Consider the following 22393-nt stretch of genomic DNA (forward strand, 5'->3'; position numbering starts at 1 on the left):
CTCCCGTCTCATCATACATCACTGTTTAAAAAAATGAGGCAGCAGGTCCTCGCTGGAGGCCTCTGAACCGGGCCGCCATGTTCTCCAGACCTGATCACTGTATTTACTAAGGCAACGATTCCTGAAAGTAGAACTTAGAGCTTCATGCAGGAAGGTCTGCCTCAGAGCCAATCTAATCTACTCAGTACAGAGCAAGCACTGGACTCTCACAGTGGGAGGGGCCTCACCTGTCCGATGATGCAGCGGTGTGTGAGTGATGTCACTGTGGGTCACCAGTGCAGTTTGGTACACGGTGGCCTCTGAGATCAGCTGGAAGGTGATGTTTCGGTAACACATCCCCGGTAACCAGTGCTTAAACACTGTCTTCCCCCTGTAGAAATCTACAAACAACAAGCAGAAAGAAACTGTTAGCACAAAAACACTCTCTTTATTCCTGGAGCTGTGTTAACATCTGTCAGCAGTCAGGACATGAACACCAAAGCACTGAGCGACTATGAGTCTGGAGCAGCTGAAATCAGGTCTGGTCTTTCTCACTCACTATGTGTTAATAGACCCCTCAGCACTGAATCATACTTGTTATTAATCTCTGGCTCTCTTCCACAGCATGTCTTTTACACTGTCTTCCTTCTCACTCCCCCAACCGGTCGCAGCTCCCTGAGCCTGGTTCTGTCAGAGGTTTCTTCCTGTTAAAATGGAGTTTTTCCTTCCCACTGTCGCCAAAGTGCTTGCTCATTGGGGGTCATATGATTGCTAGGTTTTTCTCTGTGTGTATTATTGTAGGGTCTACCTTACAATATGAAGCGCCTTGAGGCGACTGTTGTTGTGATTCGGTGCTTTATAAATAAATTGAATTGAATTGAAATGGAGTCCCTCGGGGGTCAATCCTGGGTCCTCTTTCCTTTATATTTGCCTCCACTGAGGTGTGTGCAGGTAAACTTGAAATAACTTGGTTCAGCTCAATTTAGTTTTATTTATATATAACACCAAATCACAACATCAGTTGTCTCAAGCCGCTTTAAGTGGAATAACGTGCTTTCAGAAATGCTTTCCATTAGAGAAAGGCAAGGGCGCACCAGAGTTCCCCGGAGGATTTCTACCCAATCAGAATCTTCAGTTTGGAAGGGGCCGGGCATTTATTCAGACAGACACATTCTTCTATCGCTACTCACGTGCCTTCACCTCCCAGTGAGACTGTGAACTACAATAACTGTCCTCACATTCAGGCAGAAGGCTCATATTGGTTTACAAAACACTAAATTACACTAAATAGCACCCACTCATACAAACAGAATGAAATGTTCTACCTTTATAGAGCATCGATCGGCGCTCCTGTCCTTCAGCGTAGCTGATGTTGACTCTGCTGAAGACGTTTCTGGTCGGAGGATCGATTTCAAACACCACGCCAGTCTCTGGAGCCTCCTTATAGTCCAATATCTGAGCGCTGCGGACAGGAAGCGGCTCTGAAGAGACAAACGAAACTGAGTCGAACATCACGATCACAGAACTACAGAACAGAGATGTAAGCCCTTTATTTGAACTACATGTCTAATATGCAAAATTTAAAAAATAATAACATTTTCCTAATCCTTGCAACAACAGGTTTTTTTTAAGGAGAATTATCCTCATGTTGAGGATAATTCTCCTTCATATACAGGGAGTGCAGAATTATTAGGCAAGTTGTATTTTTGAGGAATAATTTTATTATTGAACAACAACCATGTTCTCAATGAACCCAAAAAACTCATTAATATCAAAGCTGAATGTTTTTGGAAGTAGTTTTTAGTTTGTTTTTAGTTTTAGCTATTTTAGGGGGATATCTGTGTGTGCAGGTGACGATTACTGTGCAGAATTATTAGGCAACTTAACAAAAAACAAATATATACCCATTTCAATTTATTTTTACCAGTGACACCAATATAACATCTCCACATTCACAAATATACATTTCTGACATTCAAAAACAAAACAAAAACAAATCAGCGACCAATATAGCCACCTTTCTTTGCAAGGACACTCAAAAGCCTGCCATCCATGGATTCTGTCAGTGTTTTGATCTGTTCACCATCAACATTGCGTGCAGCAGCAACCACAGCCTCCCAGACACTGTTCAGAGAGGTGTACTGTTTTCCCTCCTTGTAAATCTCACATTTGATGATGGACCACAGGTTCTCAATGGGGTTCAGATCAGGTGAACAAGGTGGCCATGTCATTAGTTTTTCTTCTTTTATACCCTTTCTTGCCAGCCACGCTGTGGAGTACTTGGACGCGTGTGATGGAGCATTGTCCTGCATGAAAATCATGTTTTTCTTGAAGGATGCAGACTTCTTCCTGTACCACTGCTTGAAGAAGGTGTCTTCCAGAAACTGGCAGTAGGACTGGGAGTTGAGCTTGACTCCATCCTCAACCCGAAAAGGCCCCACAAGCTCATCTTTGATGATACCAGCCCAAACCAGTACTCCACCTCCACCTTGCTGGTGTCTGAGTCGGACTGGAGCTCTCTGCCCTTTACCAATCCAGCCACGGGCCCATCCATCTGGCCCATCAAGACTCACTCTCATTTCATCAGTCCATAAAACCTTAGAAAAATCAGTCTTGAGATATTTCTTGGCCCAGTCTTGACGTTTCAGCTTGTGTGTCTTGTTCAGTGGTGGTCGTCTTTCAGCCTTTCTTACCTTGGCCATGTCTCTGAGTATTGCACACCTTGTGCTTTTGGGCACTCCAGTGATGTTGCAGCTCTGAAATATGGCCAAACTGGTGGCAAGTGGCATCTTGGCAGCTGCACGCTTGACTTTTCTCAGTTCATGGGCAGTTATTTGGCGCCTTGGTTTTTCCACACGCTTCTTGCGACCCTGTTGACTATTTTGAATGAAACGCTTGATTGTTCGATGATCACGCTTCAGAAGCTTTGCAATTTTGAGACTGCTGCATCTCTCTGCAAGATATCTCACTATTTTTGACTTTTCTGAGCCTGTCAAGTCCTTCTTTTGACCCATTTTGCCAAAGGAAAGGACGTTGCCTAATAATTATGCACACCTGATATGGGGTGTTGATGTCATTAGACCACACCCCTTCTCATTACAGAGATGCACATCACCTAATATGCTTAATTGGTAGTAGGCTTTCGAGCCTATACAGCTTGGAGTAAGACAACATGCATGAAGAGGATGATGTGGACAAAATACTCATTTGCCTAATAATTCTGCACTCCCTGTATGCTCCTGTATTACACATAATCAATTAAACAAACCTCAACCACTTTTAAAGCTTAAATCTACAGAATAATCCAGATAAATCAGACTTTTACAGCATTGACTTCTGCAGTCACCGATGATGATCAAGCTAAGAGAATTTGAAGGTAAAAACAGTCTGCTGATTATTTCAGTTGATCGTTTAACTGGTTTTAAAAACATCAGAAAACATCAGAAATGTCCAAAATGACGTTCCAGGTTATTAAAAATGGAAAGCAGTGACTCTCAGGTTTATTTCCTGTAAAGGCCAGCAGCTAAACATGGTGCGATCCTGTAATATCAGAATCAGTGATTTTGAACCCCCAACCCCGTGATTGGAGAGGTTCTTACTCGTGAGCACGGCAACTGTCTTCATGGGGCGGGACCAAGCCTGTCCCCGTCTGAGCAGCAGCCCCACCGTGTAGCAGAGGCCGTGGAAGGAGGCGTTGTACAGCAGAGGCTCGCTGGTGTTTACGAACTGGATCAGGATGGTTCGAGGTTCTCCAGAGATCTGCACCGCATACGCCGTGACGTTCTCCTGCAGGTCTGAGCTATCCAAAGTCGCCACAATCAAACCTTCGTCGTTTACGGTCGCCTGGAACGCCGTCATGCTCTGAAAAAGAAAAATGTGAGCAAACAAAGAGGTTAAAGTTTATTTCAGCTTAGATGAAGCAGCTCCTTTCACTCTGACCCGCTGAGCTCTGGTGAGGCCCAAACGCACTGGATCCTGCCCCTCAACAGGATTCCCAGAATAGGCCAATCAGAAGAAAGTGGGCTCTCGGATAGGGGTTATTAAAGAGACAGCTTTGTTTAGATAAAGAAGGATTATTATTAACTGTGAATAATGCAGAGCAGCTCTGGTGGAGTCCAGGAAGAAACATGGAACAGAACATGATTTATTTCTGAAAGTTAAGAAATCAAAAGTGAAAACAGCTCAAAAGCTGCACAGCCTCTCACACTGAGCGCAAAGATGATTTGTGTTCTTGTCTCTCCTGTCCTGAGCTGAGCAGGCTGGTCTGCCTTCGTTAAATCTGACATCAGGAGGTCGACTCCCCGCCAAGCACCATCCGTGTGCATAAAGGTCACGCTGCTGATTGAATCACATGATCACAGCACCACACATTTCATTCAGTTACAACCCACTATTTGATACTGGTCACTGATTGGTTCCTGGTCTGAAACAGGAGATGTCAGCTGATTCCACCTTAAAGGAGTTTTTTTTTTCTTCCTGATGATAAAACCATACAGAAGTGTCAAACTAATTCTTGGATTCGTGTGTTTTGGTTCTGTGTATTTATTGTGCCGTCAGTTTCCATGTATCTTATCTAAGAGCGGCTGCGCTCCGGCTGAGGTCGGATCGGTCGGTTAGAGCCTGTGTTTCCTGTTTGTGGATCAGCAGCAGCTCAGTGACACGATTGCCTACAGCAGCTTCATGAAAGCACTGCGACCTGCTGTGACTGCGGAGCAGATTATCCATCCGCACAGAACCTGACCCACATTTCAAACAGTCACGAACGTGTGCTGCACCGAGGCATGATGGAATCTACCCTGACACCGTGAGGACGTTAAATATTCAGCGACAAACAGAGAAAGCGAAGCGGGTTAAATGTTAGTAAATGTAAAGTGTAGCAGGAGCTGACCTACATCCAGGAAGGAAACATTTCTGAACCTTTCAGCTGAGAACAACCATTATCCCAACTCCTCCATGCAGGACACAGGCTCTGGTTTTACTGTCTTTTTAGCGCTGTGCTTAATAAGAATACAGTGTAACCTCAATCTAGACTTTACAGACATTTGGATCGCTGAAAAAAAAACAAACCCTCAGGTTGAAAACATCAATTGACTTCTATTTAAAGAACACAAAAACACACTGTGTAAATACAGTATATATGATCTAAAAATGATAAAACTGTTATCATTCAGTGTTTCACACAAATTCTCTCAAAAAGCCATTAAAGAGATGAGGGAAATGTTCTGTATGATGTATGCAGAATCAAATAAAACTATCAGTTTTATCAAAGAGCCATCTTTGTAATTGCTGTGCCTGATATAAAACTTTTGTATTTTCCTTCAACTGCTGTTAAAACTCTCTGTGAACGACCTCCGCCTACGAAGCTTCACCTCCTCTAACAGCACGCCTCCACATTAGACTGTAGAAGATAAATCTCTCTCTCTCTCTCTATAGAAAGGAGGCAAATAAAAGCTCAGCCTACTCTGGTTTGGCCTTTTAAAATGCCAGGCCGGCACTCTGGCTTAATGACTGCTGTGGTACGGTATTTGGACAGAGCAGGTCCATAAAGATGGGAAGGGAGGTGGGGGAGGAGGTGCTGAGGTCTATTTGTGGAGTTAGATAAAGAAAAAGGAAGAACATAGGTTTGTTTGTGGAAAGGAAACTGACTGTGTGGTGCACCTCATGGCTCGATCCTGGGTCCTCCTCTTTTCTGTACTTACATCAACAGTACATCTAACTGAGCTTTTTCCTGTATGCAGGTGATACTCAACTGTACCTCTTTACTTTCCTGAAGCTGGAAGTCAGGGTATTTGGAGGAAGTTGGATGTTGGATCAAAATGAAATTGTTCTTCTGTCTGTCTAGGTTTTCTGTCATTAAGGTCACGATAATCTAAGGAGCTTGGAAAGCAAGCAGGTGGCAGGTGGACTTCTTTAAATTTCTTGAAGGCATTTCACCTCTTATTCAAGAGGTTTCTTCAGTTCTTAAAATGTGGAAAGTCTTAGCTATCTACAACCTTGTGGAGGTTGCCCTTATTTTGAAAAACAAAACTTTTTTTTTTAGAATTAATTCATGATTATGTCATTTTGTTTTGATTTGATTCATATGTGGAGCATGGCTCTCATTGTTTAGAGCTTAATCAATAACCTGATGGAGGTGGTAGATGAGCTGATCCTAATGGGAACACGAACCTCCAGAACATATTTAATCACAATCCACAAGCCGCTTTCTACTTTCTAAATTAAAGGGTACCTATTCTTTATTTTCTTATTATCTGTCGTGGATATATTGTTTCACTGTAGTACACCTCATAACCTCTGGGTGCTGCCCCTCTGCATGCCTGTGAAGTTAGTCAATCAGAAGATAGTGTGCTTTCAGGGAGAAGCTAAAACAGCTTGTTTCAGAGGACCAATTAAGGGGCTGCACCAATATCCAGTTCAAATTCCAAGAGTAAAAATAAGTTTCAAAATGAGCTGAATGTATATGTCAGCTTCACACAATCAAGTTTTGAAAACTTATTTTAGATGGCAAAAATTGATACTCAGATATTAATCAATACTTAAATTACAATCTGATCAGACAGCTATTCTGAGTTGAAAGAACCCCTCCCATCACTAACACTAGGCACAGCTTCAGGAGGAAGTTCAGAGGTCAGTGGACAGACCGGTTTGTCTTTATGACCGAAGCAGAAAAGTCGACCAGAAGCTGCACAGAAACAACCTTAAAGTACCAGTCACATAGTTACTGTTGTTACTTCTGTTGTTGTTTGTATTGTTCCAGTCTCTATTTAAAAGAAAAACACTAAAGCCTCTAATTTTTCCTGTGGTACTGCAGTATTCCCATATATGCAATACTCTCTTGGGGATCAGTGATGAGTTAGAAATTCAAGTATCGTGACAACCCGAGCTGTCGCCACATTGCAACCATCGACATCAGCCTGAGTGAGAGTGGAAGAGAAAATCCACACTGACTCATTCAAGGCTCCACTGCTCTGCTGTCGCCATGGCAACAGTGATGAAAGGAGCACCACGTTTAGGGTGGGTGGCGGCGCAGCAGGATTACCACGGAGACGCTGCAGAGCATGGGGGCTCAATGCTACTAATGTACCCCCAGCCCCCACATCGGGCCAGAATCACATGACCCCAGCTGTTTCACTGATCAGCGAGTTTGGTCAATAAGAAGATCCTCTGAGAGCCTGAACATCAAAACCTGCAACACATTTCCTCAGGTTATCTTTAGTTTCACCCACTGTTCACTCATTAACTGTCCAACTAATCCTACAGCTCCAAGAGCTACACACTCAGCACCGCTTACACTTTTCCAAAGAGAAAGGTTTTCGATTTCTCTGCAGATCACAGACTTTCTGAGGGTCAAGCACTGCCGTACATACTCAGACAGGAACAAAACAACATCAATGGTCTGTCAGCACTGATCAATTTTCTTTCAATCAATGTCTGTAACGACACACTGTAAATAAAAGATGGAAGCAGTCACTGGTTTTTGGACTCATCTTAGAAAAAACTGTATGGGAACAACATACAGACGCTGATGCCTGCTAATTGGTAACATCCAAATAAATTCCTAAAACTGGTGCTCAGACTTCCTGGATAGCCTGTTAGTACAGTAATCTCACAGCAGCCATATTATTGGTCTGATAAAGTAATTAAAAATGCTCCCAAAGGCTCCAACAGCACAAATATGGTCCAGAGGTCCAGTTAAGAGACTCAAATTAGTTGACATAAGGCAGGTTGCAGGTAGAGGCCACGCTTCTAATAATGCAAACTTTAAGCTCTAATGCAAGTTAATAAGGTGACTTACAATAATATTCTCCTCTTGTGCAGTTGTTTGTGTCTCTAACTCCTGATATAAACCCCAGATAAACTGTTAGTCTCCTTCTTCTCCTGTATATAGAACTGTGTCATCTGCGTATAGAGACGCTTTTCTTCTCATTCCTCTCTTTTACTTACTCTTATCTTTATTCCTTAACAAAAGTTTGGTACAGTTGTAATGAAGGGGGAAATTATCTATAGAGACCACAACACTTCTGTATCAGGCTGTAAACATGTTTATTTCTGCTGTAAAGTTTTTAACATTACAGTCTATGGAGACTGACTCACTGCTTTGGCCTCTGCTGGGTGCTAGAGGAACTGCAGGTTTTGGCTTCTATTAAACCAGGGGTGTCCAACTCCAGGCCTCAAAGGCCGGTGTCCAGCAGGTTTTAGATATCACCCTGGGTCAACACACCTGAATCAAATGATTAGTTCATTACCAGGCCTGTGGAGAACTTCAAGACATGTTGAGGAGGTAATTTAGTCATTTAAATCAGCTGTGTTGCATCAAAGACACATCTAAAGTCTGTAGGACACCAGCCCTTGAGGCCTGGAGTTGGACACCCCTGTATTAAACTGTGTTAATGATCAGGTCCTGATGAGTGTTTCTATTGTAAAACTTGTTCTGAACTTCTTACAACTGTAGGCTGATCATAAAAAAGATCAAAATTAAAGTAACACTAAAATTTCTAAATAATACAAATGAACTGAAAGAAGCAAACAGAGCGTAGAAACTAAAACTAAAAACACTGAATCCTCAGAGTTGTGTCAGGACACCAGCTCATCCTTTCATGAGGGGAAAGTGATTCTGAGTAAGTGAATGAATGTGACCCTGTGAATGGCTGCAGATGGACAGCCAACAGGGGGTGGAGTCAGGGGTCGGGAGGCTTCACCCTCAGGCAGCTGCCAGCATTATCATGCAAACCTGCAAAGCTGTGTGGAGGCAGGTGGGGAAGACGGGGGGGGGGTGTTCTGGATGGGCTTTTTTCAGACTTTTATGGCTCACCTCAGACTTTTTGGCTTGATTAGAGCAGAGTAAATCTTCCCTTTTTTGAATGTAGTCTGGTGAGGGTAAATTTCATAACTCTAAAAACAACCTGAGCCTCACAACTTCTGCAGATTCCTCTTGACTCTATTTTTCCTGCGTGGAAAAGTTCAGCTTGGTGTTTTTTTCTGATGAAATCCAATCTGAGGCCTTTCCTTCATCATGTTTCTGGCCTCTCTCTTACAAGAGTGTTACACTAAAATCTCCACTTTTCTTTATGTAGCCTGGTGAGGCTCAGAGGTCTTTTCATGCGGTGCTTCCTTTCACCGGAATAACAAAAGATGGCTGACAGCTCTCTGCCTCATTCACAGAACAATGAGAACCTTTCCAACGAGCTCTCCAAAGCAGGTTCCCACAGAAGAAGCTGCTGCAACAACCAAACCGAATGAAGCGGAACGCAGAGGTACAAACATCGGGCATCAAACGCCGGGAAGCGAGTTTACGGCTCTCAAGATCTGTAAAAAAACAGAAAGAGACTGAAAATGTTTTTCCCACACTTAAGAAGCTGGAACAGGGACTTGATTGGTTGATTATTTCAAGTACTATAACAAGCCTAATGAGGTAATGTGACCACAATAAGGTAAAATGTCCGACATTTAGGGCTGGGGCTCATTGCTGTAATCAAAAAATGGAGAAGAAACTTCTTATAAGTAAGTATCAACTCCAAAAGCTGCAGTTCCTCTAATGTCCATTAGGGAAGTTTGTCTTAACTCATGTGAAGACGCTCTGGTAAAGAACACGAGGAAGGAAACTAAAAGTTAACTTCTGGAATTAAATTCAACACGTTACTGTAAGTGATGTTTTTCTTGACCTTAAATGTGGACTGAGGGGTTCAGTGAACCTCATTTTCATCGCCTGTCACTAGAAAAGATCCAGAAGGATCTGCAGCTCCATATATATTTTAGATTCAACCAATCAGATGGCCCCATGTGAAACTGTGGACCAATCAATGACAATGCGTCCCTCCGTGGAGGCTTTCTGTTCTCACCGTCTGGATTCTGAAATGACACAGAGCTTCAGGGTGAAGTTGATCATTTTCAGTCCTTCATCAGATCCCAATGCATCATGGTGGTGGAGCTGGAGGTGGAGGAGCTTCTTTAGTGACCTTCCTAAACGTTTCATTAGAGCTCAGCAGGAAAAGTGGCGAATCACCTTCTCTTCATCAGCTCACCATAACCATCATCATGTGACTAACAACACGTAAAAGGTCCATCAGCTGATTACACAATCAAAGCCAACAGGAAGCCTATCTTATTTATAAGACCTTTCAAAGTAAACGTTCCCATTAGTAGGGAGATAAAAACCCAAAGTCGAGCTGTGATAACTGTTATTCTGAAAGAGGGCTGAAGCAGGAAGAACCTTCCATGTTCTACAGAGAGGATGAGGAAGGATGAAGACTGGTCGTGTGTGGTGATTGGCTCTGGATCATTCTGGCACTTGCTCTTTATAAACCTTTGACCTAAAGAAGCCCGTCCAGCCTCTGTTCTGGGTGTCTGAGGTTGTACTCGTTGTTATTCCACTCGGCTGCAGCTGAATCGCATGGGCGACATGGCGGCTCAAAGAAGAAGCTCAGTGTTTGCTCTGCAGATCTAACTCTGATTAAATTCTAATCGGGCCTCTGTTAACCCTCCGCCGCTCTGATTATGCCCTCACATTATTGCCCTCTGTCACATACAGGGATAAACCCTCCAACGTAATCCAAGACGCACATTAAAGTCACGAATGTGTGAATATTCAGAGACCGTGTGGAGCGCCGACTTAAACAGATCTCTGAGTCACAGCCGGCGCCACATGGTTACTGTGGGCTTACAGTCCAGAAGTGACCCCAGAACCATGATGCAGATCTGAGGACGTGATGGCTCACGCATCACCCATAAATCTCACTGATGATGTCACAGCCACAATAATGAGAACAGCTGATTGACATTAAACAATTTCCTAAAAATACAAAAAACCGCTGTTATTATCTGACCTCTGAACTCCAAGCTCATCCAAACACTAATAGGACCCACAACACGCCCCCTATTCCCACCTCTACACCCGCATGTACAAAAGTCATCCATCCATCCATCCATTCTCTGCCGCTTATCTTTTTCAGGATTGCAGGGGCGCTGGAGCAACAACTCCACCTCATTGTTTTAAAAAACTCTGTGCTTTTCCGCGACATTTCAAAGAGCCGAAAAGTAAATAAACGGCAGACAGAAATCAGGCAGGTCGAATTGTCTTGCTTGAACGCAATACGTGTTTCCTGTATTGCGTTTCAATGTGGATGAACAACTCTGTGAAAACAAATGAAAACAATAGTGTGGACGCGGAGTGTTTTCAGATGTATACACCGTTTTCCATTTTATCCGGGCTAGTGTAGACGTAACCTAACTGCATGTCTTTGGACTGTGGTAGGAAGCCAGAATACATAAGTAACAGCTAAACAGGAAGTTCTCTGAAGTTTTCAGGTGCCAAACTCAACATTTCATCAGGTCGCCTTCATTTTTGGTCAGCTTCATCTGAAGGACCTCTGAGACATAGGTTTCACTGGGGGGCGTGGCCACAGTAGTACAGTGAATTTCAATGTGCCACCTCATGGCTCTTAGCTAACTTAGCTGTTAAAGTTCCTGTCCAGACCTGAAATTACACCTGCACTGAGGAGATTCAGGCTTGTCTCATTCTACAACATGAACAGTGGATGGGTGCAGTGGAGAGATGAACAGTCTTTGTTCATCACGGGCCACATAAAACCTTCCCAAGGCCTTCAGCCCACTGCCACAGTTGATGGCACTGATTTTAAATATGTTTTACTAACAGCTGCAACATATCAGTGATTTCAGCGTCTTCCTTAGGATTGTGGGCAATGTAGTACGCTGCTGTTAAACCTGAAATTTTAGAGACAAAGCAGGAGATTTGGATAAAAACAAATCTGGATTTGGATAAAACATTTATTCTTCAAAGTAAAAGTTCCTCACACGGTTACATTTGTTAAAATGTGCGTCATATTATGTCCAAATAAAAGTCCAAAACTTAAGATGCTGATGTCAGTGAAACAGGAAATGCTTCATAAATTCTTCTTCTTCATACTCTTTACATTCAGCGCCTCGAATCAGAGCAGCTGTCAGAAGACAGGAAATTGGAAGCTTGGAGCATCAGATAGCGCTCAGAGCAGGATATTAACGCCGCATGCGGATAGCGAGGATAACGAGGTGGAGGGGAACCCGTTACACTGTAAACCTACCACGTTACTTCACAACTATCTCGACACTGAACAGGAAATAAAAGTCTGCAGCTTCCAGATGATTTTACAGGGACAGGAAACAGAAACTCGCAGACAGGAAGTCGTCCAGCATCAGCGCAACACTCGCTGGTCCTTCACAACAGGCTGACTTTAACCGTGAAACCGACGGGTGCTTTATAAGTGTCCACAGGTGGCATGTCACAGGGCCATTATCATCTTGCCATCTTCACCCCGGTGAATAGCACTGCATGACAAAAGTGACATCATCATCACTGGTCAGGCACCTCTCTGTTTTTGTAACCTCACTTGTGTTACTGTGCCCACAAAAACGACACACAGCAAGCACAAATGGACGAGTCTGTGTGATGATGTCAACAGCTGATGGACTACACCCACAGGGGGTGCTATAGTAACCTCTGGCTTCAGCAGAAACATCAGGAACATCTGGCTTCACACATGACCACTCAGTCACTTTACAAAGAACAGACTGAGCATGTGCAGGAGTGCAGTAATAAAGGCATTGCTCCTAATACCTGTAAGTGTAAAGTAGATTTACCCAGATGCACCAGCTAAGAGTGAGTCTGTGTGTGTGTGTGTGTGTGTGTGTGTGTGTGTGTGTGTGTGTGTGTGTGTGTGTGTGTGTGTGTGATGTGTGCGAGACTGTGTATGTAAGTGTCTTTGTGTGAGTCTGTATTTGCGCATGTGTGTGCAGTGTGCCTGTGAGACTGAATGTGATAGTCTGTGTGTGTATGGGTGTGTGTGTGTGTGAGTCCGTCTGTATTTGTGTGGCGTGCGTGTGAGACTGAGTGTGTGAGTCTGAGTCTATGTGTGTGTGTGATGCTGCAGCCGACTGACCCACTTTCCGCAGACACATCGAGCTGCTGGCTGTCGCGTGTCCGCCGCGCGCGCGCGCGCACACACACACCTCCCTCCTTCCCTTCCCCGGTTCCTGCGGTCGAACAAAGCCGCTGCGGCCGGAAGTGCGGCTCCTTACCTGGGTGAAGCAGAGCAGGTGGAGCGCGAGGAACAACGGGTGCAGCATGGTGCGCGTGTCCCGGTCAGCGCGCGCGATCCCTGGCCTTCTTCCTCTCAATCTGCTGCGCATCCAAACAATGGCGCCTCCTCCTCCTCCTCCCGCTGCTGCATCGGAGCGCGAGCCGCGCCACGCGCACAGGTCTGTGTCCGCTCCGCTTCTCTGAGCGCGCACCGCCTTCACCATCAGAACCGCGGGAAGCAGCACCGGACCGGCCCACACTCACAGACAGGCCGGGCAGCGGGGTCCATGCCGCAGCCCGCAGACGCCAGCAGGTCGGTGACGGTGTCGGTGATGGAGCTGCTGCTGCTGCGCGCCGACGCCCCGCCCTGCGCCCCGCAGCCGCTCCTCCTCCTCTTCATCAGCTCCCTCTGAGAGGCGCTCAGACTGAAATTACTCACGACATCCTGTCTCCAAACTTTATTTCACCGCAAACATAAAAAACACAAGGAAGAAAACACAACCGTCACGTGACGTCACATCACACATTAAAATCACATCGCTCTGCTGCTCACTGACGCAGTGATCACTCTTCACTGCATCAGAGCTCAGAGTAACTGTAACTCAGAGTAACAATAACTCACAGTAAGTAACTGTAACTGAGATTAAGCAACTGTAACTCAAGAGTAACTGTAACTTAAAGTAAAGAGCCAGCATGTCTGGCTGTCTCTGTACTCAACAATGAGATCTCAGTAAAAATAATGATTCCAAAACAGATTTGTTTTTCTGTTTTTAAATGGAGACAGAAATGAACAGCCCCTGAACAGGAAGCGGTCTCCACATGGAAGCCAGGCGTCCTCACACAAACCACTGTGCAAGCACAGAGACAAAAACATGTCTGCCATTAGAAGCTGGAGAACATCTCTCACGCATGACCCCATGCCCGTTTTTAACGACCAATGTTCCCTCTAATTTTTCATGTGTCTGAGCGAACACACGAACTCCCTGAGCGGTCCCTTGAAGCACTGTGAGCAACATCAGACGTGTGCACTGTGGTCACGCCAGCATCGAATCCATCCAAGTTACATGGTTTATTAAAATAATCAAATTACAGCATTTACATTTATGTTACACTACTTTTAATTAACTGATTTAGCCCACTTACAATAAAAATGTAAAAGAAATCTTGTTCATGACCTGTGTAGTATGTTAACACTATTGGAAGTAAAAATAACTTGAACTCCAATTTTGAAAACACAACTTTCTTTTTTTTTTTTTTTTATAAAGCTCTGACTTGTATTATGAGTCTGTGGTCTGGGAGAGAGTCCTGTAACTCTCTGTCTGCAAAATACAGTAAATAATGACCAATGTTGGGCAATTAATTATATAGTTACTTCTTCAAAAAAGTAACTTAGTTATGCAAACAACAACGTTTGTTGCAGCTGTTTACCTAAAAATGCAGCTAAGGCGTTTTTTTAAATAAACATTTCAAACTATTTACAGAAAAATCAGCTGTTCTGCATCAAATTTGATGTCACACAAATTATTTGTGCCACTCCAAAAAGTAATTTCTGTCCACTATGAGATGAAGGAGAACAGCCTGATACCTGCAGGCCTGACAACAGGAGATGTATCACTCCTGTAACACCTGTAACATTCAGTAGTCGCCTCATTGTTCTGACACACACAACAAAACTATTGACTACACTACACACTAACACAAGATTTGCGCTAAACGTAGCAAATCTCTCACATCTCAAAACACTGCCGTCACTCCTAAAACTTCCCCCCTCCCTAAACAACTAAATGCCATGTTGCCATCTCATTCTTTGATTGGTCGACATGGTACATTTTTCCACCAATAGGAAAGGGTGGGGTTTTTTTGGTTTCATCTTTCCTCACAGGCGGAGAGGGCTTTCGAGCATTTTCCTTATAAAACGCCGTTTTTACCATTTCTTCGCAGTAAATATAAACAACAATAGTGCTCAGGAAGAAAACCAAACATTGCAAATATTTTTATCATAACTCTGGTTTTCGTGGTCTATCAACACAATTTAAAAACTGGTATAAAGTCCACACTTTTTCCGCCAATTGTTCCGTCTGTCCTGCTCACATCTCCAATGGTTGTCCACGTTGTCATTAAGGCGGTTTCACTCCACATCAGCCACACTGCTTTTCTAGCTAAAACACCGGTGTTGGCACATAAGGATGCTGTCATAGCCTGTCAACAATGTTGATTAGCTGCGCATATACAAATGTGAATCGCATTATTGGCTGGACTATTGGATAAGGTGGCATCGTTCTAATCCCATATGGGAGCAGCCAGTCACTTACTAACTAACACTGCAAAACAGAGTTGTTAAAGTTTTAATTTTAATTTCAATTCAGGTTTGATTTTTTTTTCTGTGCGCAGAGACCGTGCCAGCAGTGCGCAATTGCACACGCGCGCAGCTTAGAGGGAACATAACGACCAACACTGTGAGAGCTTCCAATATAAACACAAGATCATGATGAAAAATAACTGTTACCTACCAAAGACCCATCACAAAATACGTCCTCCCCTAAGAGTTCTGTGGATGTCCACAAACTGACCACACTGTCAGGTGAAACGTGTGGTACCAGAGGAGCTCCACAGCGCCCTCTTGTGTGGCAGTAACAAACAACGTGACAACCAGCCGTGGTGTACACTAATAAAGCCTAGCTGGATAAATGCTTTAAGGGCAGCGTCCTTAGAACCAGAGACAGCGAAGACTGATGAGAAATCCAGGTTATGACAGCAACTGTGGGGGAAAGTTCAGCTGATCACGTGTGTCCTGTTCCTGAGGAGGCTGCAGACCAAGCCAAACACTGTGTTTATCACACAGTCTCATTTGGGATCTCGGTGACGTCATAGAGGCTGCCGAGGCGCCATTTTAGTAGGCCAAACAAAGGGCAAAAGGAGCGAAAGCATGAGTAATGGTTCATCCTTGCTGTGTTGTCAGTTGTAATGTTAGATCGCACGATCGGGAAGGGAATAAGCTGGAAAATGGGCTCTATTTTTATTCTTTCCCCACCTGGAAGCAATGTGAGGGAGCTCATGTATCGTACGTTACCAAAAGAAGGCGTCTAGCCTGGATAGCAGCTGTGAGACAAGCTGCTATCCAGTTCTCTACCATCCACAGATATCTGTTGGTGCTCCAGACATTTTCATTCGGGTAAGTTCTACATAATTTCATATCACTCTTTCTAGCCTATTAGTTTTATTTTCAATGCGCTCTGAGGTCATAGCAAATTAGAACAAACATCCTAATGAGTGATTTTGTAGATTTACGTTCTATTTATAGAGTTGCTAATTTTTTTTCATTATGCAGGCAAACCAGCCGAAGGAATGAATGAAACAAATCCTGATGGGTTCCAACGCTACACATGGGGCACTACGAAATCCCTGCTTCAAACTACATGCTGCATCAACACGCCTCGGGAGTGAGAACGGCCTGGTTACACACCACCCTGCCAATCAGATAACTTCTTCCATGTGTGGGTGAAGAGCCGACCCTCCTGGATAAGATGGTGAAGGTTTGCTGCATTTTGGTGAACATGTGCCCCAGTGTGTTAGTAAAACCAGGGAAAATGCTCTTGTTAAATACTCTTAAAAGTCTTGTGCTGTTTATGTAGTGATAAGTTTTCAAAAGAGACAGTAAATTACAGAATGCTAGTAGTGGGTGATATTATTTAAATGCTGTCATGATTTTATGTAAACATTTTGTCATTTGTAAACTATACATGACATTGATTCTACTGATGTGATGTTCTACAAAGTGGTTTTAATTTAAAATAAAAGAGGCAAACATTAGTTTGTTTCTTTATTCAACTTTTGAACAGAGGTACTTAGTAAGAACATGTTCAGTAAATGCAAGTTATTTACATGGCAGTGCACTTCAGGCATAAATGTAGACCCCCTAAATACAACATGATGGGTTATTCAGAACAGAACTATGCTTGGAGAAATATTTTCCCATCAGTTCAGACAACTCCTCCACGGTAGCAGGTGGAACTTCTTTTACCTGTCACTACGGATGGTTTGTTTATGTTTTGATCAAGAGCCTTTTTTGGGGCAGCTGAAGAGGAGAAGTCTATCTTATGTCCAACCACTGGCTGTATCTTGGTCATATTACCCAGCAAAACCCAGTATGCAGGTTCATCTGTAACAGTCCTTGTGCCACGGATCTGCACTGTTGCTTCTACATTAAACAGAAGAGCAGCGACATGGCTGCAGGTCTCTGCGACTCCGGCCATACAGGTGCAGTGGGCGGCTTCAACCTTCCCTGTGATGCTCACAGTGACCCATGGCTGCAATGCTGGTTCATTCAGTCTTTGAGAGTGCAGTACCTGAAACACACACAGGCAAAGTTAATTTAAAGACAAGAACTATGAGCCAAGGCCGACATAAATGTGTTTAATCTACTTTATCATAAATGTAAAAGTGTTTAGAAAGTTGGCACATACATGTAATTTTTTATCTTTTTATGCATCCATCTAAAGAACGCTGCATGTTATATTCTAAATCTGCCTGGGTTTTTTTTGTTTTGTTTTTTTAATCTGCCAGCAAAAAATTTACCTAAAGTATGTAATGCAAGGATGTAATCACTTTCAAGAGGGAGAAAGCATAAAGTTCGATTTTAAGTGACAATTATGAATCACCTAACATGATAAGGAGATTCTGCAGGTCATGAATCAATGTATAAAACTAAAATAGAATGCGTAGAAGATGTGTAATAAGGATTATTTATAATAAATATGAATTAATTAGTGCAATTTCTTTAACCATAGAGAATGACTAAATCCTTCAGGACAATGTCACATCAATGCACTGAACTCACTATGTTATCCCTCTAACAGCCTCCACATGTTCTCACTGTAATTCTCCCTCATGAATGAATTTATGCTGCACTAATCTGAATGTTCGGGAGGAAATCAAACGCATTTTACTCGCAGCACTCAAGCTGACTTACCTTTGTTTGAATGATGACGTATTCACGATGTGCAGGCTTAAAAATAGTCAAATCTTGTACCCAACCGTTGGTGAATTGGATGTGCGCTTCCAGACATTTATAATTGCGAAATTGGTTCGCTGTGTACGCGCTGACTCCACAGGTACGAAAATATATCAGGCTACGTCAAAAGCGGTTGGTCTTCAGGGTTTCTACTCCACTGCCGTTATTTCATACGGGTCCACATTTCCAATGCACGCTATTTTTTGCAAGTACCGTCTCTTTGCATCCGGACCCAGTCTGTCTCTATACCGTTATTTTTCTTTTGACCTGCTTTTAGGTATGGTTCATAGCAATCTTTCTTCCAACACAGGCTGTATCCCAATTCAGAGTCTGCAGCCTTAAAGTACGCAGCCTCAACGATCTTCGAGGGCCGCGTACTTAAAGACCGCTAAGGCCGGAAGTGTGAGGCTTGTGAAATGGGACGGTCTAGCCTCAGTTGCGCTGCCCAGGTTGCCTAGCAACCATGATACTAACAGCTGGAAACGTTTCATATAGCTTTGTTTGACAGAAATGAAGGAGAAAATCTTTTGTTCATTTGTTTGTTTGTTTCTACATGAGCTTTGATCATTCTCTGTAAGATTAAGGTCAGCTATTGAACGGTGTATATTTTAAAGTAAAAGCTTTAAAACCAAGTTAGTACAAACATCACTAATGTCACATAACTTTGCCGACATGTGGCCAACAGTAATGTTTTAATGTTCTTCGTTATTAAACATTTGCACATAAATAAGTGACATGGTAAATAGCCTGTATTTATATAGCGCTTTACTAGTCCCTAAGGACCCCAAAGTGCTTTAAATATCCAGTCATCCACACACTGGTGATGGCAACCTACATTGTAGCCACAGCCACCCTGGGGCGCACTGACAGAGGCGAGGCTGCCGGACACTGGCGCCACCGGGCCCTCTGACCACCACCAGTAGGCAACGGGTGAAGTGTCTTGCCCAAGGACACAACGACCGAGACTGTCCAAGCCGGGGCTCGAACCGGCAACCTTCCGATTACAAGGCGAACTCCCAACTCTTGAGCCATGATCACCCCTCCTAATATTCAGTACTTAAAGTTTACTCTTCTTGTTTTTCGGCAAAATTATCCACACCCACCGCTGCGCTATGCATTGTGGGATATGTTGGGCCACGAAGTTTTTTATTTTTTTTTTATTTTTATTTTTTATTAGTAATATAAACATACAAACAAAATGCACCATATATTACAGATTCAGAGAATAAACATTTCTTACATATTAGCAACTTTCAAATATAGTGAAAATAAAATATAAAGATGGGGTCACATAAATTAACAGATTATTAACTCACTAAATCAAAATCTTCTACAAAGGAAACAAAAAAAGCAGCCTTTTTCTTTTTAACTAAAGTCAAAGATTTAACCAACAGGTTTAGGTCGTTTTTCCAGTGAGCCAGTGTTGGTTTAATCTTAAAAAAGCGACATTTATGTATAAAATACTTACACAAGATTAATAACACATTAACACCATAATTAGCTTTCTTTTCTTTCAAAAACACTCCAAACATTATCATATTTAAGGTAAATGGGGTAATTTGAATCCCACTGGAATAAAGCCAGGTATGAAAATCCAACCAAAATATTTGTATAAAATTGCACAAAAAGAATAGATGGTCCAAATCCTCCTCTTCTGTTTCACAAAATACACAATTACCCGTTTCTATTTTGAATCTATCACTAAGGAGTCTATTTGTCGGATAAATTTTATTCAAGATTTTAAATTGGACTTCTTTCCCTTTAGGAGGGATAGGGAAGGTGATATAATCAGTTCTTATTTTTTCAATTTCTTCCCTTTGGAAATCTTTTAATATGTAATTACGTCTAAGTAAATTTGGAGAATAAAGACTCCTTAATAAAGATCTAAGAAACTTATTGTTGCATTTAACATCACAAAATCGAATACCATCTATATATAATTGCCTTAACTTGGGGGAGATGTCAGAATATATTATATCATTTACAACTATGTTTTTAAGTGACAATGGAATGGATTTTATAACCCGATTAAATTTACTTTTAGAACATTGGATATTAAACTTTTGGCAAAAATCTTGATGTCCTAGAACATGTCCTTCCTCATCTACAAAATGGGCAATTGCCCAAACACCTTTTGATAACCAATCTTGAATAAAAATAGATTTTCTGTTCATCAGTATATATCTATTGTTCCAAATTGGGCTATTATGTGGAGTGAAATTATGTTTAAATAACATTTTCCAATAAAGAAGGACCTGTTTATGGAATTCAGAGAGTTTAGCAGGTAGCTTAGTAATTTCAAAGTCACACTTTAGGAGAAAGTCGATACCCCCTAGTGTGTTAAAGACCTTACTTGGTATAAAAAACCAAATGGAGTGTGGATTATTTAGGAAGGATTTTAACCATTTAAGTTTCAAAACACCATTCATTATGTCAAAATCAATTGCGTTTCCACCGCCTTCAATGTATGGTTTAACCAAATCATCTTTAGATATATAATGGCACTTATTCCTCCAAATAAAATTAAAATTCAAGCTATTAATTGTTTTAATAACTTTATTCGATATTGATAGAGAGTAAGCTGGATATATAAATCTAGATAAACTATCCATTTTGGTTAATAATATTCTTCCAAAAATTGTGATGTCTCTTTGTAACCACTTATTTAAGATTGTCTTACATTTGTCAACATTATCTAAAATATTTACTTTTTCTAAGACTTTGTGATCTTTTGAAATTGTGATGCCCAAATATTTTACCTCCTTCTTCACCTTTATATCGTACAGTAATTGTGAATTACACTCCTTTAATGCCAATAATTCACATTTATTTAAATTTAACTTTAAGCCTGAAGCTTTTGAGAATGTAGTGATTATTTGTTTTACCAGGGGAATCTGATGTTCATTTTTTAAGAAAAGAGTAGTGTCATCCGCAAGTTGACTAATTATTAAAGAATTGTCCATAATCTCAATTCCGGCAACGCTGCTGTTTTTAATTAGAATTGCGAGCATCTCCACAACCATTATGAACAACAACGGAGAGCTTCCACACCCTTGCCTAATTCCTCTTTTGACGCTAAATCTTTTACCAGTGCCATAGCCTAATGACACAGAGCTATTTATATCATTATACAGTATATCTATTATCTTCCTAAATTTATCCCCAAATCCAAATCGAGTTAGTGTTTCTAAAATAAAAGGATGTTCTACTGAATCGAAAGCTTTATAAAAGTCTAAGAAAAGAATAAAACTGTCATCACTAATCAGATCATTGTAGTCCAGTAAGTCTAAAACCAATCTGATATTATTATGAATGTTCCTGTCTTTCAAAAACCCTGATTGTGTCTCACTAATTATACTTGAAACCCCTTGTTTGAGCCTTGTTGCAACTGAGCTAGAGAAAATTTTATAATCTGTATTTAATAAAGTTATGGGCCTTAAGTTATCCAATTGTCGTTTATCTTTGTTTGGTTTAGGAATTAATGTAATTAATCCTTGTTTCATGCTAGACATCAATTCTCCCTTTTCAATACTGGCCAGTATAGCTTTGAATAAAATTTCCCGTAAGTCTTCCCAAAAAAATTGGAAGAAATTAACTGTAAGCCCATCTGGACCAGGGGATTTATTAAGTGCCATTTTCTTAACAGATGCATCTAACTCTTCAATTCTGAAGTCAGATTCACATAATTCCTTAAATGATTCATCAATTTTAGGGATCAGATTATCTATTTGATCAAAAAAGACATCACAATCTGCTTGGGAGAACTGTGAGGAGTATAAATTGGAATAGAATGTATAAGTTTCATTCTCCAAAATTTTAGGGTCGTCACATTCAATGCCATCAATTAACAGAGAAGATATAAAATTTCTTTTCTGTCTGCTCTTTTCTAAATTAAAAAAATATGAAGAATTTCTTTCCCCCTCCTCAATCCACTTGGCCCGTGAACGCACAAAAGCTCCTTCTGCTTTATTTAGGTAGAGCTGATCTAATTTAGTTTGCAACTCCATAAGTTTACTCCTTTCTTGGGTATTTAGATCATCTTTACTACAGCAATAAGTAATTTCTTGGAATAATTTACATTCATATTCTCTTTGCTTTTGACTTATGTTTTTACTGAATTGAATACTAAATTCTCTAATTTTGAATTTAATGAATTCCCATTTATTGATATATCCTACAATTAGATGATCAGCCATAATATCTTTTATAATTTTTTTGACTATGTTGCAGTAGTCTTCATTTTGTAAAAGTTTGGCATTGAACTTCCAATAAGTTCTTTTATTTGATTGTCTAATTTCCGATTCTAAGCACAGTTCAATAAAGCAATGATC

At 41.6% G+C, this 22393-nt stretch overlaps 1 protein-coding gene across 3 annotated transcripts in view; it reads right to left on the bottom strand.

The window, feature by feature from the left end:
• ptpro (protein tyrosine phosphatase receptor type O) overlaps positions 1 to 13413 on the bottom strand; it is a 40232-nt gene extending 26819 nt beyond the window's left edge. For all 3 annotated transcript variants that reach the window (XM_026146736.2, XM_026146735.2, XM_026146733.2), the window contains exons 1-4: positions 13051 to 13413; positions 3579 to 3840; positions 1305 to 1460; positions 228 to 380 (exon numbers count right to left, since the gene is read on the bottom strand). In XM_026146736.2, coding sequence (XP_026002521.1) covers positions 228 to 380; positions 1305 to 1460; positions 3579 to 3840; positions 13051 to 13275 — 796 coding nt within the window. In that variant the 5' untranslated portion in view covers positions 13276 to 13413. The remainder of the gene's footprint in view (positions 1 to 227; positions 381 to 1304; positions 1461 to 3578; positions 3841 to 13050) is intronic.
• Positions 13414 to 22393: the final 8980 nt, after the last annotated feature.

Source organism: Astatotilapia calliptera, chromosome 17, assembly GCF_964374335.1.
Source record: "Astatotilapia calliptera chromosome 17, fAstCal68.1, whole genome shotgun sequence".
In the NCBI taxonomy this organism is placed as follows: domain Eukaryota; kingdom Metazoa; phylum Chordata; class Actinopteri; order Cichliformes; family Cichlidae; genus Astatotilapia; species Astatotilapia calliptera.